Genomic DNA, 23,813 nt, shown 5'->3' on the forward strand with positions numbered 1-23,813 from the left:
TTTTCCTTTTCTGGTATCTTATCTTTTTGACTGGTAAAAGCAATTTGGTTTTAGTTTCACTTGTCCCATAGATATAGTGGAAAAGGCATTCCTTACATAGCTGAAGTAATTTTTGTTTTCTATCTATCAGCAAGTTTTAACCAAACCAATAAGCATGTGCTAACATTTAGCAAGGCTGTTGTAGATGGAGGATGATTTAAAAAATTGTCAGACTTACTAATTCAATCCTATTCTTATCAGTGAGATCATTTTTCAGTTTTGTTTTTGTATAGTTCTAGTTCTTTGCTGTTAATTAAGTCACCCAATATCTTCGAAGACTGTGACAGGGGTTTTATCAACCAGAATTTTGTAAAGCTGTTTTGGAGCTTCTTCCTATTGCTTTTGTAAGCTGAATTTCCCAGCTCAGTATCCCTCTGTGATTTTTCCAATCAATGCTGTTGTTACCCTAAGTATGCATTTCAGCATACAGCATTAATACAGAAATGCCTTGCTGAACTAGAATATATAGCACAAGTAAGAGAAGCAACGTAAACAAATTATCTTGGCATCAGCTAACATGACAGAATATACCATTTAAGCAGTTATGGAAAGCTAAAGCAATATAGAGTAGCAATTTTCCTGGAAGCTTTACCAAGCATCGTTGAGACACTAAATCATCAGTCTTCCTTTTACTTCAGTGAGCCGTGAGCCTGATGATGGCTGCAGAAGAATGTTTTTGCTAACATTACTGAAAGAGTCTCCAGAAAATAATGAATGTGTGCTGAACTGGAAATCAGTAGGTGTCCATCTCATCTTTTCCATGTCAGTCTCAGCAAATGGCAAAAGTTTTCTCTATTCATATTTGTAGCTAAATTCTTGCATAGCCCCAGAGGTGTTTTTCATTTTTCCAGAGGTAGAACAGGCAGAAAATAGATAGACTTTTCCCTCTGTAATGTCGTTTTAGCTATTGCTAAATAATTTCTTAGGTTTAGCTCATCTTTCATTAATAGTATAGCTCTTGCTGTGTTGATCTTTAATGATTCTTAATTTTATTCATTTCTGGTTCACTTTCTTTTTCAAGTCATAAAACTGTCCATATAAATCCCAATAAGGAAAGATGAAGTAAGGGCTTTGAAGGTACATGAGAACAGAAAAAGTTAGCATGCCTGTAAGAACTTAACTTAAGTTTGCACACTTGATATTTTGGAAGAATCCCATCTCTCTTTTTTAACTTGCAGAAGTCACTGAGAGATGAGAAAACCTAGTAAAAGTCACTTTTTATGGCACTGCTTATGCTAGAATAATACCTTTAAGCCAAATTTGATGCTTACATAGTAGTGATGTCATGTAACCCTAAGGACAGAGGGAACAGCCACCAAATGTGCAGCTGCCATACAAAAGAAAGCTTCCTTATTCTGCATTGCCTAATGCACTATCTTCTCTTCAATACATAATCTACAGGAAAAGAGAGAAGTTCCGTTTCTTGTGTTTCTGCTGATGTGGTTGGGAACTGTAAAGGTGGAGGGCTTATAATATGGATTCTTTTTTCCCCGAGAAATTAGGGGAATCTTTTTCCCTTGAAAAAGATTTTAGTTTCTCTCTGTGGTGCAGAAAATGCCACGTTCTGTTACCAGTCTTTAAGTTACTCCATTTCATCAAATGTTTAATGCAGTTACCTTTCTTGCTGTCTCGTAGGGAGGCATTGGGCCAGCAGGACCAAGTGGACCATCAGGAATTCCAGGGCCCATGGTATGATGCTAAACAGTCTCACAGCCTGGTGCCTATGCTGCTTTCCAAATTATACACAAACATTGAATTTTTGGTTTCTTCATTTCAACAGGGTCTCCCAGGGAGTATGGGACAGCCTGGAATGAAAGGTGATAAGGTGATTTAAATATTTCCATTATCTTAGGGTTATATAGTTCTTTCAGATTCCTTTCATTAAATCTTGAGCAAAATAATGTACTTGGCAAAACCTTCCCTTTTTCCTTTTGATTTATCTTCTGACTTTTATTTTTAAAATTACATAACAACATCCAGTGCTGTGTCTATAGGGTTTGCTGGAGGGGGTGCTTCAGTGCAGCATCTTGCGTTGTCTTTCAAAGATCTGTGTAAATTTTAAATAGGAAATATTAAATTAATCTTTCTTCTTCTCTAATTCTCATGAATACCCCATTTTAAGCCACATACATATGTCTGTATAAAATAATATGTTGTTTAGGGTGAACATGGCCTTGCAGGAGAGCCAGGAGACCAAGGGTACCCAGGAGACAAGGTAATTTATAATTGCATAGTTTTACAAAATTGTTCAATTTCAGCAACTTCGTCAGGCTTCTGAGTCTCTTAAAATGCAATAACTCAGTTGCATAAAAGTAGAATGCAGTAGTGAAAGTTACTAGATACCACTGAATTAACATATTTTTAAGAAATGCTGTGCTAATTAAAACTTAGTTATGGAAAGTAGTGAACAAAGACAAGTAAAAGGCATGGGCAGAATTCTGGCTGCCATGTGTTCAGAGATGCATCAAACAAGAATAGAATTATGGTATGATATGAAACCCCCTAAGAAACTGTTGTAAAAGATATTTTTCCCTTGAACCTTGAGGTTCATCTGCAGCTCACCTGGACCAACTGTGGTTAGCAGCAGCACATGGTCTGGTATACTCCTTCATATCTTGAAACTGAGATAAATAAGTATCTTCTTTCCTATTTGGCTAGTACATCAGAAGTCACTGAAATAGCACATCCTGTGAGAACTCTTTTGATGAAAGTTGAATTTTAGAGGACATTTCTTATCCCACAGAATTATTTCGAAGCCTGTTTCAGGTGGCAAAGTGTAGCAATCTATTGCTTCCAACATAACACAACAATACATTTTCATGTGTATTTAATAGCTTTCGTTTTTCAGGGTGCTCTCGGTTTACCAGGACCCCCAGGGATCAGAGGGAAGCCAGGCCCCCCAGTAAGTTTACACATCAATTTTTGCTCTCAGTGTATCACTAGATGTTGTTATATTTGATACTTCTTTTTATCTTATGTTCACACTGCATGTAATCTTCTAGAAGCTGCCTAATTCAAAATGCACAAAAAAAGAAAAGGTCTAAGCTGCTTTTATTTCTAGTGACTGGTTAGTGAGTGAGTCAGATCCTAACGTGTGAGATTTTATTACAGAGATCAGTGTACGTGTTGGCTTTTAATACAGGAGTGTTTAGGATATTAGGTGTTCTGTGACAGTCACTTTGTGGGGGAATAGACATGTTGGTACTGTTTGAAACAAATCCACTGAGAGCTTTGGGAGCTGCCAAGATGACAATTTTGGCTAAGTGGATTTGGAGAGAGTGTGGGAAATCTCATTAATAATGGCCAGTTGTTTCTTACAGGGATGGGGGTAGTCATGAATTCCAATATTTGCTGATGTTTTTAGCAAGTTTAAAGGCATCTGTGCAGTGGTGACACTTCTGTTGGGTTTGTAAATGTTGAAGAAGAAAAGGTATTGCACAGGGTTACCTGTCTCTTTCCTCACCTGTTCCTAGCACTACTATTTGCCTCTCTTCGGTGGATAATTAAAAGCTGCCAATACTTAATGCTGTTAAAGAGCCAATACTTAATGCTGTTAAAGAGCAAGAAATCGGCCAAGGGACGCAGGAGACCTGCATGGTTGAGCAGGGAGCTTCTGAAAAAGCTCAGGTGGAAGAAGGAAGTTTACAGTAAGTGGAAGAATGGACTGACCCCTTGGGAGGATTACAAGAGTGCTGCCAGAGCATGCAGGGATGAAACAAGGAAAGCCAAGGCTGCCTTGGAATTAAACCTGGCTAGGGATGTCAAGCTCAACAGGAAGGGCTTCTACAAGTATATTGGAAGCAAAAGGAAGACCAGAGAAGTTCTGGGTCCACTGTTGAATGAGACAGGAGCCATGGTGATGGAGGATGCGGAGAAGGCGGAGTTACTGAATGCCTTCTTTGCTTCGGTCTTTATTGCTCGGCCCAGCCCCCAGGAGTCCCAGGCATTGGGGAAAGTAACGGGGAAAGAAGACTTCCCCTCGGTTGAGGAGTATCAAGTGAGGGATCAATTAGATATTCACAGGTCCATGTGCCCCAATGGGATGCACCCAAGAGCGCTGAGGGAGCTGGCGGATATCATTGCTGGGCCGCTCTCCATCATCTTTGAAAGGTCCTGGAGAACAGGCGAGGTGCCTGAGGACTGGAGGAAAGCCAATGTCACTCCAGTCTTCAAAAAAGGCAAGAAGGAGGAGCTGGGGAACCACAGGCCGGTCAGCCTCACCTCCATCCCTGGAAAGATGATGGAACAGCTCGTTCTGGGCATCATCTCAAGGCATGTGGAGGAAAAGAAAGCTATCAGAAGTACTCAACATGGATTCATCAAGGGGAAATCATGTCTAACTAATCTGATGGCTTTCTATGATGGCATGACTGGATGGATAGATGAGGGGAGGGCGGTAGATAAGGTCTACCTTGACTTAAGCAAGGCGTTTGACACGGTCTCCCACAGCATCCTCATAGGGAAGCTTAGGAAGAGTGGGTTAGATGAATGGACAGTAAGGTGGACAGATAACTGGTTGAAAGACAGAGCCCAGAGGGTAGTGATTAGGGGCACAGAGTCTAGTTGGAGGTCAGTGATGAGTGGTGTTCCCCAGGGGTCAGTACTGGGTCCAGTCCTCTTCAATATATTCATCAAGGACCTGGATGAGGGCACAGAGTGCACCCTCAGCAAGTTTGCCAATGACACAAAGCTGGGGGCTGGGGGGTGGCTGACACACCAGAAGGCTGTGCTGCCATACAGAGAGACCTGGACAGGCTGGAGATTTGGGCAGAGAGGAACCTTATGAAATTCAACAAGGGCAAGTGTAGGGTGCTGCACCTGGGGAGGAATAACCCCCCATGCACCAGTACAGGTTGGGGACTGACCTGCTGGAGAGCAGCACAGCTGAAAGAGACCTGGGAGTCCTGCTGGACAAGAGGATGACCATGAGCCAGCAATGTGCCCTCATGGCCAAGAAGGCCAATGGCATCCTGGGGTGCACCAAGAAGAGTGTGGCCAGCAGGTCGAGGGAGGTCATCCTCCCCCTCTCCTCTGCCTTGGTGAGGCCGCACCTGGAGTACTGTGTCCAGTTCTGGGCTCCCCAGTTCAAGAAGGACAGGGAACTGCTGGAGAGGGTGCAGCAAAGGGCTACCAAGATGATTAGGGGACTGGAGCACCTCTCTTATGAGGAAAGGCTGAGGGATTTGGGTCTCTTCAGTCTGGAAAAAAGACGACTGAGGGGGGATCTTATCAACACTTATAAATGCTTAAGGGGTGGGTGTCAGGAGGATGGGACCAAGCTCTTTTCAGCGGTGCCCGGCTCCTTTTGCTCAAGGAACACCTAATTATGGCAGTAGCAGCAGCAAACTTTTAAAAACATGGAATGACATACATAGTTTAAAGGAATATTTGGTCAGTATTTAGGTGTGCCATCTGCATACAATGGAGTCACTATAACATGTGGATAGGACCTAATTTAACTGTTGTTAATCACAAAACTGCCATTTCTCTGGCCATGATTGAATACATAAACTATATAGGTAAGTATGTCAACCAATACCCATAATGGTTGCTTCCTGGACTTTTAAATAATATGTAGCTTTTATTGTGAAAACAGTTGCATATTTCAAGAGGTGTTTTCACATGACTATGTGGACTATACCAAAACTCCCAATTTTATTTGTCTGAAGCTAATTTGCATTTTTGGTTGTGACTTCAAAGAGATATGAAGAAGAACTAGTCTTAATTGAATCCAAAGAGAGGCAGTTGTAGAATTTCCCATTTAGTGGAAAAGTCATCTCAACACTTTTGTTCGCTTTCTTTTTGATAAATGTTTTTAAAATCTTCATTATGATCTGTTGTTAAAAAAATAAATTATCATCAAAAATCTAACTGTTTGGATTTTTTAAAGGGGAAAATTGGAGATCCTGGATCCCATGGACCATTGGGTCCTCCAGGACCAGAGGTAAGAAATTGCTTAATAGAGGTAAATTGAATATCATTTAGTTCTAAATGACAAAAATCAGAGGTAAATGGGTTTGCTTCACAAAACGTTGTTGTCCTAGTTGAATTAGAAAATGCTTTTTATTCAGTCATAGCCGATGAATTAATTCTCTTCCATAAAGTACAAAAGATACTAGCACTTTTAATGCAAAATATTAATATACAGGATCTTTGAATACAAAGTAGTTCCTCATTTGCCTATGTGATTAGGATTTGCTCTCTTTTGAATCTAGGTGTAATGAATTAGACCTTGAATGAGGCTCATGTGATTTCTCAGGCACATTTCCATTCATGAATTCTACGGCATGTTTACAAATGGGATTTCCCAAGCCTGGTTGCATATTTGTCTCTTACAAAATAACATTATTTGCAAGGAATGCAAAGAATAAACACCAGTTACATAGGAAGCATTGCCAAGCACTTGAATTTAGCAGTGCAGTTGCCTAAGAAATGTATAGTACTATGGAAGTCTACACAGAAACTAAATCAGTCTTTGAATTGTTCCATTTCGGTCCTTTTTGGCATTTATCCCATGGGCTATAGGAAAAAAATGCTGTGGACTGTTCAGGAAAGATATAGGCTTACACAGACACACATATATTTGCTGGAGAGATGAAAACAAAAAATTCAGATTTTTCTTTTTAATTAGCCTGCTCCAACAGATGAATTTTTTTATTTTTTAAATATGTCTGGAAGATATATTTTAGCAATGATGGTTGTTCTGGCCTTAAAAGATACAATAACTCTGTGAGCATATCTCTTGAAACCAAGGTGCTCTCTATTCCTGCCTTTTTTAAGAGGGAGCCCAAGGCCTCTGATCCTCAAAGAACAAATTATTGGGTTTTATTACTTAATTGTAATAGCTCCTCTAAATCCTAAAGAACACACTTTCTTACTGGAGATGAGCCCTCATTACGGGAAAACTCACTGGGAAATGTGTTGTAGCAACACAAGATGGTCTTTTCAGAGTAAGCCAGTATGTCTTAATCGATGGGGAGGAAATTTTCACGCACTTCAGTTAGAATGAAAAAGGCACAAAGCCTGTGCAAGCCATCTCCAGCTGCCTCCCTCTGTGGCTCAGGATTTTAGATTTTGTGAGCCTCTTCGGCTGAGATCCTTGCATCATCTCTTCTCTTTGTATATCTTCCAGTAAGGGAGGCCGGTGGCAGGTTAACATCAAATTTTCTGTCTTGAAGCCTGTGTCTGGTGACCCTGATCGCCTATCCTGGTAGTCCTTCATAGTCCCTTATTCCAGCCCAGGCACACTGTTCCTTTGGGCCTGGGGAGAAATTGATCATTCAGGGCTAGTACCCTCAGGGCAGATACGGATGGGAAAACTTGCTTTCTGAAAAGCTCAGCATTTGCTTTTGCTCAGGGGTGCGGAAGTACTTCAGCCATTAGAAGGCAAATAAAGTGCTTTATGTTAGATAATTAAAGCTTGAGTGTTCAGGTATTTTTCTTTGAATAATTGTCTGCAAAACGTCAGGTTTAAAACTACAAAGCAATGTTTCCCTTAACTTTAATCATGCAAGACAGATCCAAATAAAGTAAAAGAAGCTTTGCCTTCTTTTACTTCATAAAAACATGGTAACCATATGGCAAAATAGCAGAAATAGAAGGCAGGCAGGACAGCAGTATACCAGGATCTTGGCCAAATTGGAAATTCTAGAAGTTCTATAATAAAAGGAATTTTAAATAACCGCTAAAGCTGAAGATTGTATCTTACTCTGCCTGTTACTTTGTCTTATAAAAATAAGCTAATTGTTGTTGCCAGAAGCTATTTAGACACAACGGGATATATTAAGTATAAGCAATTAGTGCAGATTTTCCTACAAGAAAAGCCTACTGTCGTATATCTAATAATGTCTGTCTTTCAAAACCAGACGGCTAGCAGGTCAGACAGGGCTGCTTTCCATGTTCCTATTTCATTATCTGACTGGTCAGACTTCCTGTGACCCCATGTAGAAAACAGACATTACATCCTATACTATATGTTCCCCTTGATGTTTCTGGAAAGAGCAGAATATGATGAATTAGTTTCTTACAAGAGGAGTGCGTTGAATTTGGTATGGACGTGACAACCCATGCCACATGCCCTTTAGGAAAGATTTTACTGGAATAAAAAAAAAAAAAAAGACTATGTTGAGATTTGTTGGGCATTGCTGTGAGCAGGAGGAACAAGGCTTTGAAGTGGGATCTGACAGGTTCTGCCACTGGGCAGGTGTCTGCCCAGTGGCAGAACCTGTCAGATCCTACTTCAAACTATGTCTCTCCCCTTTTGTCCAACACTGAGACAGTGGGATTTATAAATGTACCCTGTCCCCATGTTCAAGTTTATTTTGGGTACGTGTGAAATAAGAAACTGGGGATCCTTTGGTCTCTCCAATTACACATTTGAGTATTTATTTCATTTCCAGTATAAAGAATAAGCAATCACATCCCTAATTTTGTTCCTGTGTAAACTGCTGTAAATCAAGGCACTACAGCAGCTGAAGTCCGTAGTTATCTCTGTACACAGCAGTGGGAGCGGGCCTGGCAGGCTTTATTCATCCTCCCGGGTTTTTGGCTTTTTATATGCAGGTCATCACTGAATTGCTTCCTCAGTCTTTCCTCTGCAGCTGTGCAGCCTAGGTACATCAGCTCAGAGTTGAAATAAGCCACCCACTCATAGTCAGGGTCCATTTGAGAACTGCGGTGCTGACGGGCAGGAGTGAGTAAAGAGAGGGACAAAGGTCTTGTGCTCGCTCCCTGGGCAGCTGTACGAGGGTCGGCTGCCAAGTGTGTTTTTTTCAGTGCAGTAGTCCTGCAGCGTCAAGCCAAATTCTCTTTTGGGTATGTTGCCGCAGAGCCAAGGTCTGTCGTGTGCCTGAATTTGTGCTGCTCACAAAGCACTGGATATCTTTAGTGAGCGCTTTATGGAGCATATTCTTCATCAGTTTACACGTTTTCCTGCTTTGTCATGCATCTAAAAATTAAGACCCAAAATTTTGACTTTCTAGAGAGCTTTATTTTACTGGTATGACAACTGGAAAGTTCTGGTCTGACTGCTTTAACCCACAATGCCTGTGTTTACTGTGAACGATGAAGTATGTAATGCTTATTGTTAATGTGAATGAAATTAGACAAGGTTTTAACAGGCTTCCACATGTATTCAGAATATTTTATAGCTAAATTTCACTCTACGAATCACATTTAATTATCTGCCAAGAATGAGGGTGTTAGTTTCCTTCAGATGTGGCTTCAGATGTGCTCTGAGTATTATAAATAGGTTTCATCTGGAGCAGAGGGAGCATTAGTCATTATCTTCAGTAGAACTTTTTTCATCTGTGCAGTATTTTGATCTGAAGTTGTTAGTTTATTCTTTCAGGAAGGTACTCATATGGGATTCAGCTGGTATGTTTCATGCTCAAGGCAATAGCATTACAAAGGAAAAGGATACATTCAAATCATAGTAAACAGTTAAAAAAGCACATATTTCATAAGTGAATCACTGGCTGCTTTGAGTTGTTCATTTTTTAAAAAAAAGCTTATTTTTAATGCATGTTTTATCTTATATGATGTTTTGAGGTTGTGCAAACAATGCCACGTGAGTGCAGTGATAACAGCCTTCTGTTTCAATAGTGTATTAAATAACTTGCATGCAAATGACTTGAAGGAAATATAGAAATAAAGACAATTTTATAGCTGAATTAATTGCATGTTCTGGCATACATCTAGAGAACTGTTGTTGTAGAATTGCTTATACTTTCTGCTTGCCTTTGCACAGAATCTCTAACTGGTCCTTTCATAAGTTTATTTGACATAAGTATGTCTCTCTGATCTTTTTTTCAAGAAATATCTATTAATTTTGCAGGAATATTCGATTTACCTTGACTTTTTAATAATGTTGAATACTTGCGCATGTGACCCTCCTGTGTTTTGTGTTTTCTTCAGAGTGATTATGATAGTTCAGTTTGTGCCTGTTAGCTCTTAGTCTGTTTCCACAGACCTTCATAGGTTCTTTGCATAGAACGTGTCATCTTGGAGATTTTCCTTTTCCAGGGAGAGCTGTGGTGAGACTTCACTAGAAAAGAAGGGACATGCAGATAAACAAAACTTGATTTGTGTTGCTTTACCCAGGGCATTGTTTAACTCCTAAAATTCTGAATCTGCCTAGAGTAAAGCAAGCTAATATCTAAATGTTTTTTATTTGATTTTTAAACACCTGCACTGTTTTGGCTCTTGGGTTTTGGTGTTATCTTAGACGAAATGGTAGTCTTGCAAATAAATTTGAAATTTCGGCCTAAATTTTTCAGTCTGGCCTTAGTCAAGGTGTGGTCTGATCCGTATGGGCACACAGCTGTTAGCAGCATAGAAGCAATGTACAGTGAAATAATCCTCCTGCAGGAGAACAGATTTCCTCTTGCACAAGGATTATTTCACTGACTCTCTTCTAGACTCACTCATCTCTTTTCTAAGGTTTAGAGTTAGGAATACTTGATTTTCAAAATGCACAGAGTTGTTCCTGATGGCTTTCCTCTGTACTCAAGCTTTGCTTAACCCCACTGTCACTTATATCATTAGAAGCGTGCCTGAAAGAAGATCTGTTCCTCAGACCTTAGTCATTTAACTGTTATTGGAGGGCTTGTAAGATAAACCTGAGCCTGAATATTTTGAAATAAGTACATAATCTATTATTTCTCTCTTATGAAATGCCTACATTTGATGATTGTTTTCATCATAAGCCAGAACAAAACTTTAAAATATGCATCTCTCTGCTTAGCATTGTTATATGTATTGGAAAGTTCCACAAAAGTAGCTGTTGGTGTTGAATAACTGGCTTGATTTTTGAGTCTTGTGAAAATAATTGATCAGGTGGCCGTGATTGCCCAATAGACCACATCTTCTGTGGTGCACCTTGTGGGTTCACTACTGGAAGTCTTCGGGGCAGACAGGGAGACTGTTAAACAGAGTTCAACAGCCAAACTGTACCAAGCTCCCTCTGGATTTATCCTGTCTGATCCTTGGAGTGGGTCTGCACTGAAGTTTTTTACCAAAGCTCTTAATTTTTCACATTGTAGATTTACAGAATGCTTCAAGACTTGGTCCATAGTACGTTGATTGATGGCCGGTGCTCCTGTGCTGGTCAGTCAGGTGAATCACCAGCCCCTTTCTTGGCCATCAAGCATCCAAGCAGGTCTGTGAAGGACATTTTTTGAAGAGTTGGTGCAGGGCCTTGTTCACACTATAAAGTAGACTACACTAGTAGACTGCTTGTTGTAAGGACAATGATTCTAATGTGTGTTGCATGTAATATGTAGATGGCCTGGATGGCTTTAAAGGATGATGCATCACATTTGGAAGACTCGTGACTTTAAGTCTCTCACAAGAAAATCAATCACTGGTGTTTCAGTGAGCATGGCTGAAGAGATCTGCCATGTGCAATTAGACAAAAGCACAAAGCAACATCAGCATCATTTTACTGACATCTTAGCAACAGTAAATTGCAAAGCTTTCCTGTATTGTATGCTATAATCCATGATTGCCCTTTTTTTCTGTTCTTTGACAAATTGCAATTGTGCAATTGTAATTTGTACTGTTAGATTCCTTCCTCCATCCTTTCCAAAATCAGAATTGAAGGTTTGTAAGAAAAAATTAACGTTTTGTCTCTGGCCTTTAAAAATGCTGGCACTAAACTTTGGCACACGCAGGAGAAAGCTCATTTCAAATCCTTTCTTTCTTACTGTTTTTCTCATTCTACTTGGCACATTATTGACACTGCCACACAGTTGTGTAAATGGCAAAGAGCAAAGTCCTGTAACTGTGTGAATACTGACATTTCTAAAACTGTGTGGAGAACAAAATAGATTTTTTTAAATTGAATTGCATCTCTGCATAGCACATCCTTTCAGAAGAATAATAAAAACTTCTTATTTGAGAATACAAAATCACAGCTCATTTTCTCAGTTTAGAGAGATTTAAATTTTATGCAGAAATCTTCCTTTTGTAATTTGATAATGATTAGTAATAAAGCTCTAATAGTGTATCTTGTTGAAGTTCAGTAGCTGCATCCAGTCAGTATTGCTTCTGAAAATTCATTCTAAATTCTTATTCAAATGAAACACAGCATGTGATTGAATGAAATAATATTGGAGCAGGCAAACTTGGCAACCGAAGGGACTATCACAGTCCCTGGAGAGGATTTTGCTCTGTGGTGCTCTTCCAACAGCACTCGTGTCCCTATCCCATTGAGAGCTGCTGAGAAGCTAAAGATCATGAGGGTCGGTGACTAATAGCAATGCTGGCAAATGTCGTGTAGAAACAGCTTGGAGTGAGTGGGATTCTGCAAATGTAAGAGAATTCCTAGTGGAAATGGAGTTTAATTTCCAAACACATCTGATATTCTGCTTCCATGCTAGCAGCCACACAGGAAAACAAACAAAAGAAAAGCAACAGATTTTGCAGATCCCTCATCTCTGAGACACTGACTTCAGTACAAAAAGACGTGCCCTGACATAGTAACAGTCTGATCATCAGTCTCTGCATTTTTTGTTAATTAAAGATTATGTAGATAATTGACATCAATAAATATGTTAATTTTATATTTAAACATCTTCAGTACAAAAAGCAACATTTTCACAGCAAGGTTAAAGTGCGTTTGTGTTGAGATAGCTGGTACTTCAGGTTTTTCTGACACCACCTCTAGTGTGATTAAACTGAGTGAACTCTAAAGTGCTTTGCTGGCAAAAGGCCACATCTGCAGCAAGATTTTTGAAAATAATTTGTAACCTGCCAGCTGCCAGACTGATGGGAAGATAAGAATCTACACTTTGTGTTTCCTTAGTAGAAGTCATAATATTGAGTGATGTTTTGTTCTGAATAGTCTCTGCTGAAAATTACGTTGCAGCTGGAAACTACCTTGATCTCCTGGCCTTTTGCTTATGGAAGAATAATGAATTTTTAATCTGGAGTAGCTTCACAGGGAGTTGGCTGCTGAGTAACTCTTGGCAAATTCAGATATAAGTAGAAACGTATACCACTTCACTACTTGGAATCTGAGTGGCAAGCACCATTGCTGAGGTGTTTTAAGAAGTCCTTTGTGGTTCATTCATTTTCTGGAATTGTCTTAAGTGCCTATCTGTGTCCTGGATTATAACAGTTATCTCATGGATTATTAATGTGAGAACATCTTGGAAATAGTGTTCTAATACTGCCATAGCATCTGCATTTTCTCTGTGATAGTGCTTGAGAAGAAAAGACTAAATCCAGCTTTACAGCAAAGACAAAATGATGACTTTTTTAAACTCTTAGATGCATCGCTCATGTTGATGCTGTCAGGCCAGTGGCCCTCTCGCAACTGAAGACTTTGCCTGACATGGAAAGGTTTCCTAATGTTTAGTGTCCGAATGTTCTAACTGTGATAGTGCTTGTCAACACTTACATCTCATAGTTCTTACTGAATTCCTTCTAGAAGTATTTATGGGAATAAATAAATAGATGTATTCTCTTAAACAAGTATAAGAATCTGTCTAAATAGACATTTTTCTTGACAGATTCTTTTCTGGAATTTTTATTGGCATGAGGGAAATCGTCTCTGTGTTAGCATTTAGCACTTGTTCACACATTAGAAATTTGAAGATTTACAGATACACAAAACAACTCACCCCTTGCTAACTATTTAATGTCTGTGAATAAATACATTTAAAATTAAGAAAGGATGAGTTAGCAGCTTCCAAAGAATTGACCTAACTCTTCAGCGTATTTCAGTACATAAATGTGATCAGGATTTTTAAAAAACTCCTTTTATGAACTGTATAGAAATCTAGGCTGATAAAAGTGAGTACTTGTATTGGTCTGGGCACCGTGGTCACATGTGACTAATATGCTATGTGCCACCTAGAGGCATGTTGGAGCTGTTGCACAGCTCTACTAGTGGTTACTGCTTTATAGCAAAATTACCACTGTGATGTTTTGTGAAATGCTGTGTCTTAGGGTTGTTCCACTTATTCTGAAAATCCAGATCAGTTCCTTTTTACTCTTTAGTCGTTTTCTTTAGTACTCATTAGTATTCAAGTGCTAAAACTTATTTTTTTTAATAAATCATAATTCTGTTTCATATTTTATTTTATACTTTTTTTTTAATTTAACATATAAACACACCTAAAAATATTTGCATCCCATCTAAGTCTCTCTGCATCCTGTTAAGAACAGGTTATAGAAAATAAACAGAAGAAAGCCCTACAAATAAGAACAGTGATGCCCTAAATCCTTTTTAAATTTTACTATAAAGTGGTAGTTGAAGGTGAAATATTTTCCTTTAAGCTTCTTGCTTTACCATGATTTCTCTTTACCTTTCTGGTAAGTTTTTTGTGATTAATGTCAGTAAATATGAATAATTATTATAAATGGTTATTACCTGTATTTGAGGCTCAGCTGTTCTGGAAGAATAGAGTATGGTTAACTATTATCCACTTAGTGAGTCTTTTTTTTTTTTTTTTTTAATAGCTCTTTGCTGCTTAGAGAACCTAAAAAGTGACTCTTGGAGCTTTATGATGACATGTGTTAGCCTGCATTAGTATGGAAGGGTGTCAGAGAGAATTTCATGCTGGAAGTTCCTTATGAGATATTCTTTAAATTGTTCTGAATGTGCATGATGCTTTCATTTCCATTATTAGAAAAGTGTGCATGCAAAGATTGATATTTATAATTTTTAATCTGCAATGATTTTCTGTTAAGGAAGAAGGAAACTTGTTTTTCCTAGTGTTAGGCAATGGATGTGCAGAGATGTAGTAATAAATAGTTTACTAGAGGAAGAACTTTTCAGTGGCAGTCTTTCTATTTTCAGATAGGCAAGATTTAATGAAATTTTAAAGTTTATAAAAATAAAATCAAATACTGTCTTGGCAGGTGGCTGAGTGAGCCCTGTGTTAACTAAAAAACTGATTACCAATGCTTTACTTTATTCTACAAATATAAAGATTATGTTTCTTCACTGGGTGTTTATGAAATTTAACTCACTAGTGTATTGCATAAGGATTAGCTGCATCATTTTTGTTTCCTTTAAATACATTCATTCCTTATAAAGCAATATAGTTGTAGCACTGGATTCCTCTGACATAGAACCATCCTCATGGTGTCCCGCTCAGTGCCTACTGGCCAGATGGTTTGGGGTGATAATTTTAGTTGATTCATTTCTTTTGCATATCCATTTTTTCTTTACCAACATCTGGACATATACCACACACTATTTCACAAAGGCTTATTCTGAACAATGCTACATGCTGGTGACCTTCAGTTAGTGCCAACCAGACCTGGATTAGCACCTGCTGATTTGGAGGCAAAAGGCTTTCTACCCTTTTCTTAATCTTGCAGTGATCTCGTCCTTAAAGTGCAGCCAAGGATTAATGGGCTTCAGCTGCTCTCTAAACTTTTTTAAAAAATAGTTGAATTCAGGAGTACAGGACCTGGTTGTGGCTGCTTTGTGGGGTTTTTTTTTGTACATGAAGACCAATCCAATGGTTTAATTTCAAACATTGCTTAGTGGATAAAAAGTCTTATGCTAAGAGAAATGAAATCCATACTGACATCTGCTAAATTGAGTTTAATAAAAGCTGCCTAAAATCTGTCACTTATCCAAGTCATTTCAAGGAAACTTAATGGATTTTGACATTTTGGGGATGGTAGAACAAATTTATTTCTTGTTTCTGTGATTCAGGTTTGTTAAATGAATGAACAGAATCAAAGCAAGCACATTGGAAAGATTCCTACTCTACAAATCATTTGTATGTATGATTTCTTTAGGGTTTTCCAGGAGATATTGGTGTACCTGGATTAAATGGCCCTGAAGGTCCTAAGGTAAGACTATATGGAAACCTATTCATAATAACAATAAACAGTAAAAATCTCTGAGGAAAAGCTCTTAGAGATGGACGATGGCATTATGCGAAGATAATCTTACTGTCAAAATACAGATACTTTGCCTCAGGTATTTATAGGAGGAAATTAATCTAATATTTAATGCTGTGTATGCAGTTATGAGGGTAATTACTGTGTTAGATGGAAGCATGTAATGGCAAGTTAAGTGCAAGGAAATTTGGAGAAAATGCTACGTAGCTAGAAAGTAGCATATATTTCACCTATATTTAAAGAAAATGTATGCCAAATGCATGCAGATCTCTATAATCTCACCTGAGTAATACAGATTTTTTTAAAAACAAATTTTGAAAGAAATAGTAGCTAACAATATGAAAAAAATGGGTAAAATTCACATACCAGATCGAATAATGGATAAAATAATAGATATAATAACAGCAATGGATAAAATTTATCAACCAAAAAAGGGCTGTGCCAGATTAATTTAGCTTCTCTTCTGTAGTAGACTAATATTTTAGACCAAGCTTAGGCAATAATTCACATGTATAGTGTTTTCAATGAGCTTTGGATAAAAGCACGTATGGGAAATTTTTGTTTAAAATGGAATAGGTAGAGACTAGTACAAAAAGTGCAGGTGGGTCAGAAATTAACCCAGAGGAAGATGATTGAATAATATCTGAAGATTGACTACTTGTTGAAAGGCAAGTACTGATTAAGTTCCTCACTCATCAGCCTTGGGAGTATTTTTACATTGTATTTTCACTGATAAATAGGTACAAGTATGACAAAATGAAATTTGTATATGAAACATCTTTAGATTATCTTTATACTAATTCGTAACACTTCTGTTACTTCAGACTGATGCATGCAAGGCCTAAAACAGTAAATCCTACTGCAAACTTAGAGCTTCACTCCTGGCAAGAAGCAAAGACACTGGCCAGATGTCTCTGAAATAAAAGCACAATAAGGCGGTTATAAATTAAGTGAAATTCTAGAACGCATGAGGCAAGATGTCTTGTTAATGCCACTGCACAAGGCATGAGAAGACTTTATCTAAGTAGTACACACAGTTCTGGGCATTTGTATTCCAGAAGGGCTCAATCAAGTGTGACTAGATACAGAAAAGGATACTTGAATGACTGTATTCTGAGATGCAGTTTATTTATCTTACCAAGATGAAGGGCCTTTTTGAGCTTTGTAAGTAAACCAGAGGGCAGAAATGGGTGAGGCAAAAGAACTGTGCAAGACCAACAATATCATTGGTCCAAGGACAAAATACGCAAGTTGTCAATGAATAAACAGAGATGGAAATTACAAGATTTCCCATCAACAGAGTTGTGAAATTCTTGACAGACTACTCAAAACATAGGACGGGGAGCAGTAAATAGTTAAAAGATATAGTCTTTTTTGTACCTGGAATATTGTAACAATCTCGCCATGCCGAAGTTAATCCTTCTTGAGAACATCTCAAATAATCCATTTGCCAAAGCCATAGCTAATCTTTTATGCATCTCCTATCTTTCAACTGTGTCACAAGCCTTGTCCCAAAATAGCTGAGACATGAATTTACTAGGAAGGCTGAGAACTCGTTATCTGATGCGGCCAATTGGGGAGAAGTTAAAATACATTTCCAGAGACAGGTGTGGACTTCTTTAGTCCTGATTGATTACTTTGCTAACTTGTTTGTATATTTGTATGTTAGCAGCTTTATATGAATGAGTTTTATCTGACCATTGCAGTGGAACTTGCTCCTGTGTTTCTGAATTACGAGAGCACTAAAAAACCTTTTGATGCAAGACTGTGTCTAGGGTCTAGGGGAAATAGGAGAAGAGAAATACAACAGTTCTTGAACTGTGGATCAGATTTAATCCTCCAAGATAATACATGAATGATGTAACTGAGATGTAATCCCTGCTGCCCAGTTCCTTTGCTAAGTGAGATCATAATATTCCACATTATATCCAAAATGTTAGATGTTTTTGTTAGAATTGGGTTGATGTTTAATACATACATTACTGATCTATTGCCTTTTCACAGATTACAGGAAAAAAAGTTCTAAAAGGTACCCTACAAAGTTTAAGACTCTGTGTTCCTTTGATAAAGAAATTGCATAGCTGAACAAAATTCAATGCTCTCCGGCACATTTGGTCTTAGAGACGAAAGGCTCAGACAGCCTGCTCTAATCAGGGATAATTCATGGCTTACATTTGAGAAGGAAGATTACCAAACTGGAAAAATTCTTACACTGCTCCTAGTACCAAGGGAGAAAGGCTGTATAACACTGGAAATGTTTGGCTTTCGGGATTCCCAGCTGTCTTGTGTTGACTGCAGTTTTAAAAAATTCCCTCCAGCTTTTATTTTTGGAAAACTGTTCCCACTGTCCTGCTCTTTTCCTTATGTTTTTGTTTATGCTTCCTCAGAATACCCATTTTAAAAGCCAAGAGAGCAGGGTAAGCTTTATTTTTTAGCAGTTGGCACGGGAGAAATTCAGCCTCTTGGTGGAAAGTTTAAGATCTGAGTGTGATCAGCCATCTCTAAATACCAGTAGAAGTCATGGATTGTCAATTTTCCCTAAATTAGTGCAGTAATCAGTAAATCCGACCTCTCTAAAATAATGTTCAAAGGATTCATTACGTAATTTGGTCTACAGCACATTACTCAGCTTGGAAACAATATTTTAGAAGGTGTTTGATCTTGATCCACCACTTATTATTAAAAAAAAAAAAAGGCACACTTAAAAAAAGGAAATAAGAATGTTTTTAAGAAGTTCTGAAATAATTTAGTTTCTTTCCTGTGTTATTCTTGCAAGTATTTATGCTCTGCAACTGAGAAAATGGAGAAGAAAAGATGGTCAGAATATGCTGACTACAATTGTAGTTTTTTCAGCAGTGTGTGTTGTACCATGGAAGTAGTTGAGAACTTACTTCCTCTAGTCATTTATGTTTGTTTGGATAACACATTTAATAGAAGTGGCTGTTAGGAGTTTCACCACTTCTGGAAGGGATGGTCAACTGGTAAGTTATATATATGAAATACAGGATACCCCCATTTGCTGACTCCCACAGTTTTTTCCAGACACTTTGGTACATGTCTAATGAGTACCTTCATTTTCTGTTTGTTGCCTGAAACCTCAAAAGGGAGATGTCTTCATATTCATTTCACAGTCTGGGACTTTTTTCCGGATCCAGTTAAGTGCAGTGGAAGGGTGTGTACAGTAGCAGTGTTGCTCACATTTCCACCGTGCAACTACATTGGACTGAAACCATATCTCCTAATGTGCGTTGCTATTAGAATAAAACAATGGTTCTGTCAATGAAAAATGTTTGTGACTAACTACACAAGAATATTACTTACGTAGTGCTACTAGAAACCCCCCTGTCACTTTTATGGTGGTATCTCAAACAGCAGTCCACCCCAGCCTTCCCCAGACTGATGGGCTCTTTGATGAAACTCAGTACCTTGAGGTGGCCTGTTCCATTTTCTGTTCCATTTTACTTTGTGTGCTAAGTAAACTGTTACTGGACCAGTGCCTGCACCTTCTGTCTAGACTTCAGCTTCATTAGTAAGCAATTAATAAGGCTTACACTTGGAACTTTCCCACCATTTCTTTCTTCGGAAGTTAATCATATCTCTCCTAAAGGGCAGTTTCTCTGTTCTTGTTGCTTTATCTGATGTTGTTAAGCTTAGCTTTCCCAGAACATTAATAATATGTTTACACAGATTTTTATTTTTTTTTGTCCTATGCCAGGTCAAGTGCTTTTCCCAATTACTACCATTGTAATTGGGATGACCGAGATTTTTGACACACTGCTAGCTGTGAAGTCATTTTAGCAAAGTTTTTAAAATGTTGGTGTGAGCAGTCACGAAAGCTCAGAGTTGGCAGAGTAGAAGGTGCTTTATCTCTGTGAAGCTGATTATAATCCTGAAGAAAAGTAAGGGCTGAAAATCACAAGTCATTTTGGACGAGCTAGTCGTTTAAATTCACTTTGTAGCTCATTTCCATTGCAATGTTGTCATTACATGTTATGCTAAAGACTAATCAAAGAGAACATTGGTTCTGCTTTAATTTAATATGATGGTGTCCTTTACGTCTTCAAAAAAGAGAAATTGTTCTTCTCTGAGCTCCAATATTTTCTTATGTACTTTTCAAAAAGACAAAAGAAAAAAGCTTTAGAAAAATCTACGTAGTAGAAGTTTGTAAGATATTCAGTTTTCCAGCAGATATTAAAATTCTGCTGCATCTTCTCCTGGCTTCCTAAGGGAAATCCTAAGAACAATGGTAAGAAATGAGGTCTGCTTCCTCAGTTTTGCATTTCTGTCCTGGTTTATAAGAGGAGAGAAAGCAGACCAACGTGATTGTTAGCTGATATAAATTCTCACTGTGTGTGTTTGGATGTTTAGGGACTTCTGGGTGACCGAGGGCCTCCAGGGCCACAGGGCCCCAAAGGAGTTGAGGTAAGACGGAAAAATTATCCGGTCAAGATTTTATGTTTAAAAGAAAAAGTTGTGAGGGGTAAGATGGTTAGACAACAATGGTTAGGTGTTTGTGGTGGTGTCATGCAGATTTTCAAGTTTCTTTTGAATTTTGGCTGATGTTGCAAAGAGGTTTTAGCAGCCTTATGGGCCTGTGCATCCATTATGTGGTTTATTTTAGCTATTTCAGTGGAATCTCAGATAATGTGTTTCCAGAGTCAGATGTGGCTCTTTTAGTTAAAATGAGGATATGGGGGTGTGTGACGTGTAGGGGGGTTGGTATGGAGATAGAAACCACAGATAATTTAATGAGAGTATCCTAGATACACTTAAGTAAACAGACCCCTATTAACTGAAGGGGGAGGAAGGTAGCTTTTTGTCTTATAAATTTATTGAGTGTTCTTAATTAATCATAATAAAAATAAAATCTCATGTCTCTTAGGCTAAAAGTAATTACCACTAGAAATACTTTAATTGGTGATTCTGGGGATAGACCTCTAGACTTCTAAGTAGCTTAATTATGGGCTTCCGTAACAGATTTTGAGTTCGTAAAAGTTAACACTGGCAAAATGTTCTGTTTAGTTAGAAGCCAGGAAGCTGCAGATAGGATTTCTTAATTCCTCTGTTGCCTATCACTTGTAATTGAAAAGTTTGTGTACCAATTCCTCCAAAACCTGGAGAAAATTTCCATATTGAGGAGGATCAATGAACCATAAAATGATCACAGCATGATATCCTGCCACGGCATTCTTACAAATCCATGCTTTAATATCAGTGTGTAATGAGTGAACCCTGAATAGTTAACACAGTGCACTGCACAGCACAGGCACAGTGTCCCATTTCTTCACTTAAACACCTGACAAGCCTGACCCCCAGCCTCCCTCCATCCTTGAGAAAAGACAAGGATAAACACTGGCAAAATGGCTTGGCAAATTTAGTGATTGTGCCATAGCAACATGGAAGAGAAAAGCAGGAATGTTCCTACTGCTTTTATAGTCATGAAGTGTCAAATGTTGCTAGAAGAGAGTAACTGCAGGGCAGAAAAAGAGGTTGACCGGTCATTGCTGAGACTCTTCGTGCTCAAAACTGTGAAAATATTGCTATAATGGTAGGTACAGCAACAGTTTCACAGCCTTTCTGGCTGCATCTAGTGGCTACATAGGGCATGGCTTTCTGGCTAATGAATTTGTCTGAAATCAAATCATTCTCTCTTATAGTGTTTCTATTAGACTTGGACTCATACAAACACATATGAAGCAAATTTAAGATTATATAATAAATGCAAAGTTATCGGCGCAGATTTTCTTTTTTAAAGTTAGACTTGGCATCAAGATTATTGAAGTCCTGATTTCTTTTTAGGGAGAAGCAGGACCAGTTGGACCCATTGGAGGAGTTGGCCCAAGAGTAAGTATAAGTAATTTTGTTAGGGCAGACTATTTTTCAGCAGAATTACTGCATTAAAAGGTAAATTTACTGTGAGAAGATGACTGTGTTAAAATGGCATCTCCTGAATAAATATGTCTCTTCCCTGAGCACATGCTCAAAGCAGCGCTGGGAGGAGAAATGGTTTTCCATATGAAGAATTTGAAAGGAAAACGCAGCCATGGTGCACAAAATATATCAAAATACTGAAATTGGGGAATAACTTACTGTGAGACTTGGCTCACAGGGAGAAATATGAAGGACTGATGCTTTAAGAAATCATTTTCAAAGTGATCTGGTAACAGTAACTGAAAACAGTAAAGCTGCAATGTCACAATGTTGTTTGTGCTGACATTTTAAAAGATAAAAATTTAAAACTAACAACTAATTTTGTTGGTTATAAAAATATAGTAGTGTCTAAGAGTATTTTAGTGGACTTGGAGCTTATTTTTAGAAAAATTCTCAGGTAAAAATGAATACGAGCCTGCATTAGGGACTACTGGAGTGTTGCTAAGTTTACTGAATGCAATATGATCTGACTTTACTTGATTTGCTTATGCGTGGTAATCACTGGCTTGGTCATTTTGGATGACTTCCCATTTCTTGCATGAACTTGGGAAAGTCTTTCCCATTGTTTCCCGATTCTAGAGTTGATATATTCCTATGTCATTTTTCCTGTTTGTTAGATAGTCAAAGCTGGGAATTTGCTTTCTGTTAGAAATAATGTTAAAGTGCTGATTTGCCACATGGATTAGGTGCTAAAAAAACCCCAAACAAACAAAACAAAAGTCAAAACCCCCCTCTTTTATTTTCAGCTGAGGAAAACATGCAAAACATCGAACAGAATTTCAAAACACTTTGTGACTCAGTTCAATATTCAGTTTAATCTGCCTAAGCTTCTGCCAAGAGCCTCATGGAAATTTTTATTTTGGCTGCATCATACTTTGAGTCTCCTCATTGGGCAGGGTTTCATGGCTGGACAGCATCTCCAATGTTGTGCTGTGGCAACCGGAAAAGAAGATGCTGCAGCGGGTGACTCATGGGCAATGAGAGACCTACCTTCACATTCTCTGCGTCACTGGGCATGCAGAGGCCACCATTGGCTGGAGTCAAAGTGACCCAAGAGGAAAAATTTCCGTGTAACCTAGCAAACTGAAATATTTTTAATCTATTTTGGGTCAGTTTGACCTAAATTATTTTGGTTTTGATTTCTCTCAATGGGAAATGTGCACACCATTGGCATGTCTTATGGCTCCCTGGTTTCTCTCTCTCACAACAAGCTGTTGAGAGAGGAATGTGTGTATCTGAGGTGGGCCCCAGTGTTGCTGTCTCCAGAGAATTTTTAGTAGCTTGCTGGCTAACATCCCTTCCTCAAATGAGAGGTAGGGGAAATGGGAATTTTGCTTGATGGGGAGCCCTGCCTGTTTTTTCCCCTTATCCCGGGGCCCATCTGCTCTTGCCTGGATTCTACGGCTTCTGTTGGATACAGCTGTTTCATAGCTCCAGGCCAACTTGTTCGCACTGCTCCCATCTCTGCTTGTCCCTGCTTTTTCACTCCCTCTTGTAATACAGGCTGTGTGATTACATTGGAGAGAGAGAGAGAGTCCAGATCATGAAGCTGTTAAATCTGATCTAGTTTAGCAGGACTGAGTCAGTAAGCTGCTGAACACATTTGTCCTTTTAAATTACGCTTGCTTGATTGCAATTTCACATTCATTTGATTTACATAGGCTTTGTTTCCATTTTCCGTGAAAGGAGTTTAAAAAAAAATAAATGCTACATCTGAAAGTAAATGCTATGAAAACTGCATTGTCATTGTACTAATCAAATAGCCATGGGGGCAGGGGAGTTCTCTGAGAGGAGACCTGAAGAAGTGGTCTGGCCATGCGTGGCCCCAAGGCACCATCAGCTGTCACTATGCTTTTGACTGACTGATGTGTCTCTAACTTGTTTTTTGCAGCCTCCAGAGTTGGGGATTCTTCTCCTTGGCAATCTGCTTCAGTCCTTTGCCTGTTTTACAGATTGTTTTTCTAATGTCTAACCAT

The 23,813-nt window shown here is 38.5% G+C and overlaps 1 protein-coding gene across 1 annotated transcript in view; it reads left to right on the forward strand.

The window, feature by feature from the left end:
- Window positions 1–23,813, forward strand: part of COL24A1 (collagen type XXIV alpha 1 chain) — a 150,441-nt gene that overhangs the window by 55,094 nt on the left and 71,534 nt on the right. Inside the window, exons 15-22 of the mRNA XM_054212881.1 lie at window positions 1,675–1,728; window positions 1,820–1,864; window positions 2,201–2,254; window positions 2,888–2,941; window positions 5,930–5,983; window positions 15,802–15,855; window positions 20,275–20,328; window positions 21,706–21,750. Of these exons, the coding sequence (XP_054068856.1) occupies window positions 1,675–1,728; window positions 1,820–1,864; window positions 2,201–2,254; window positions 2,888–2,941; window positions 5,930–5,983; window positions 15,802–15,855; window positions 20,275–20,328; window positions 21,706–21,750 (414 nt within the window). The remainder of the gene's footprint in view (window positions 1–1,674; window positions 1,729–1,819; window positions 1,865–2,200; window positions 2,255–2,887; window positions 2,942–5,929; window positions 5,984–15,801; window positions 15,856–20,274; window positions 20,329–21,705; window positions 21,751–23,813) is intronic.

This window comes from Rissa tridactyla, chromosome 8 (genome assembly GCF_028500815.1).
Source record: "Rissa tridactyla isolate bRisTri1 chromosome 8, bRisTri1.patW.cur.20221130, whole genome shotgun sequence".
NCBI classification, from domain to species: domain Eukaryota; kingdom Metazoa; phylum Chordata; class Aves; order Charadriiformes; family Laridae; genus Rissa; species Rissa tridactyla.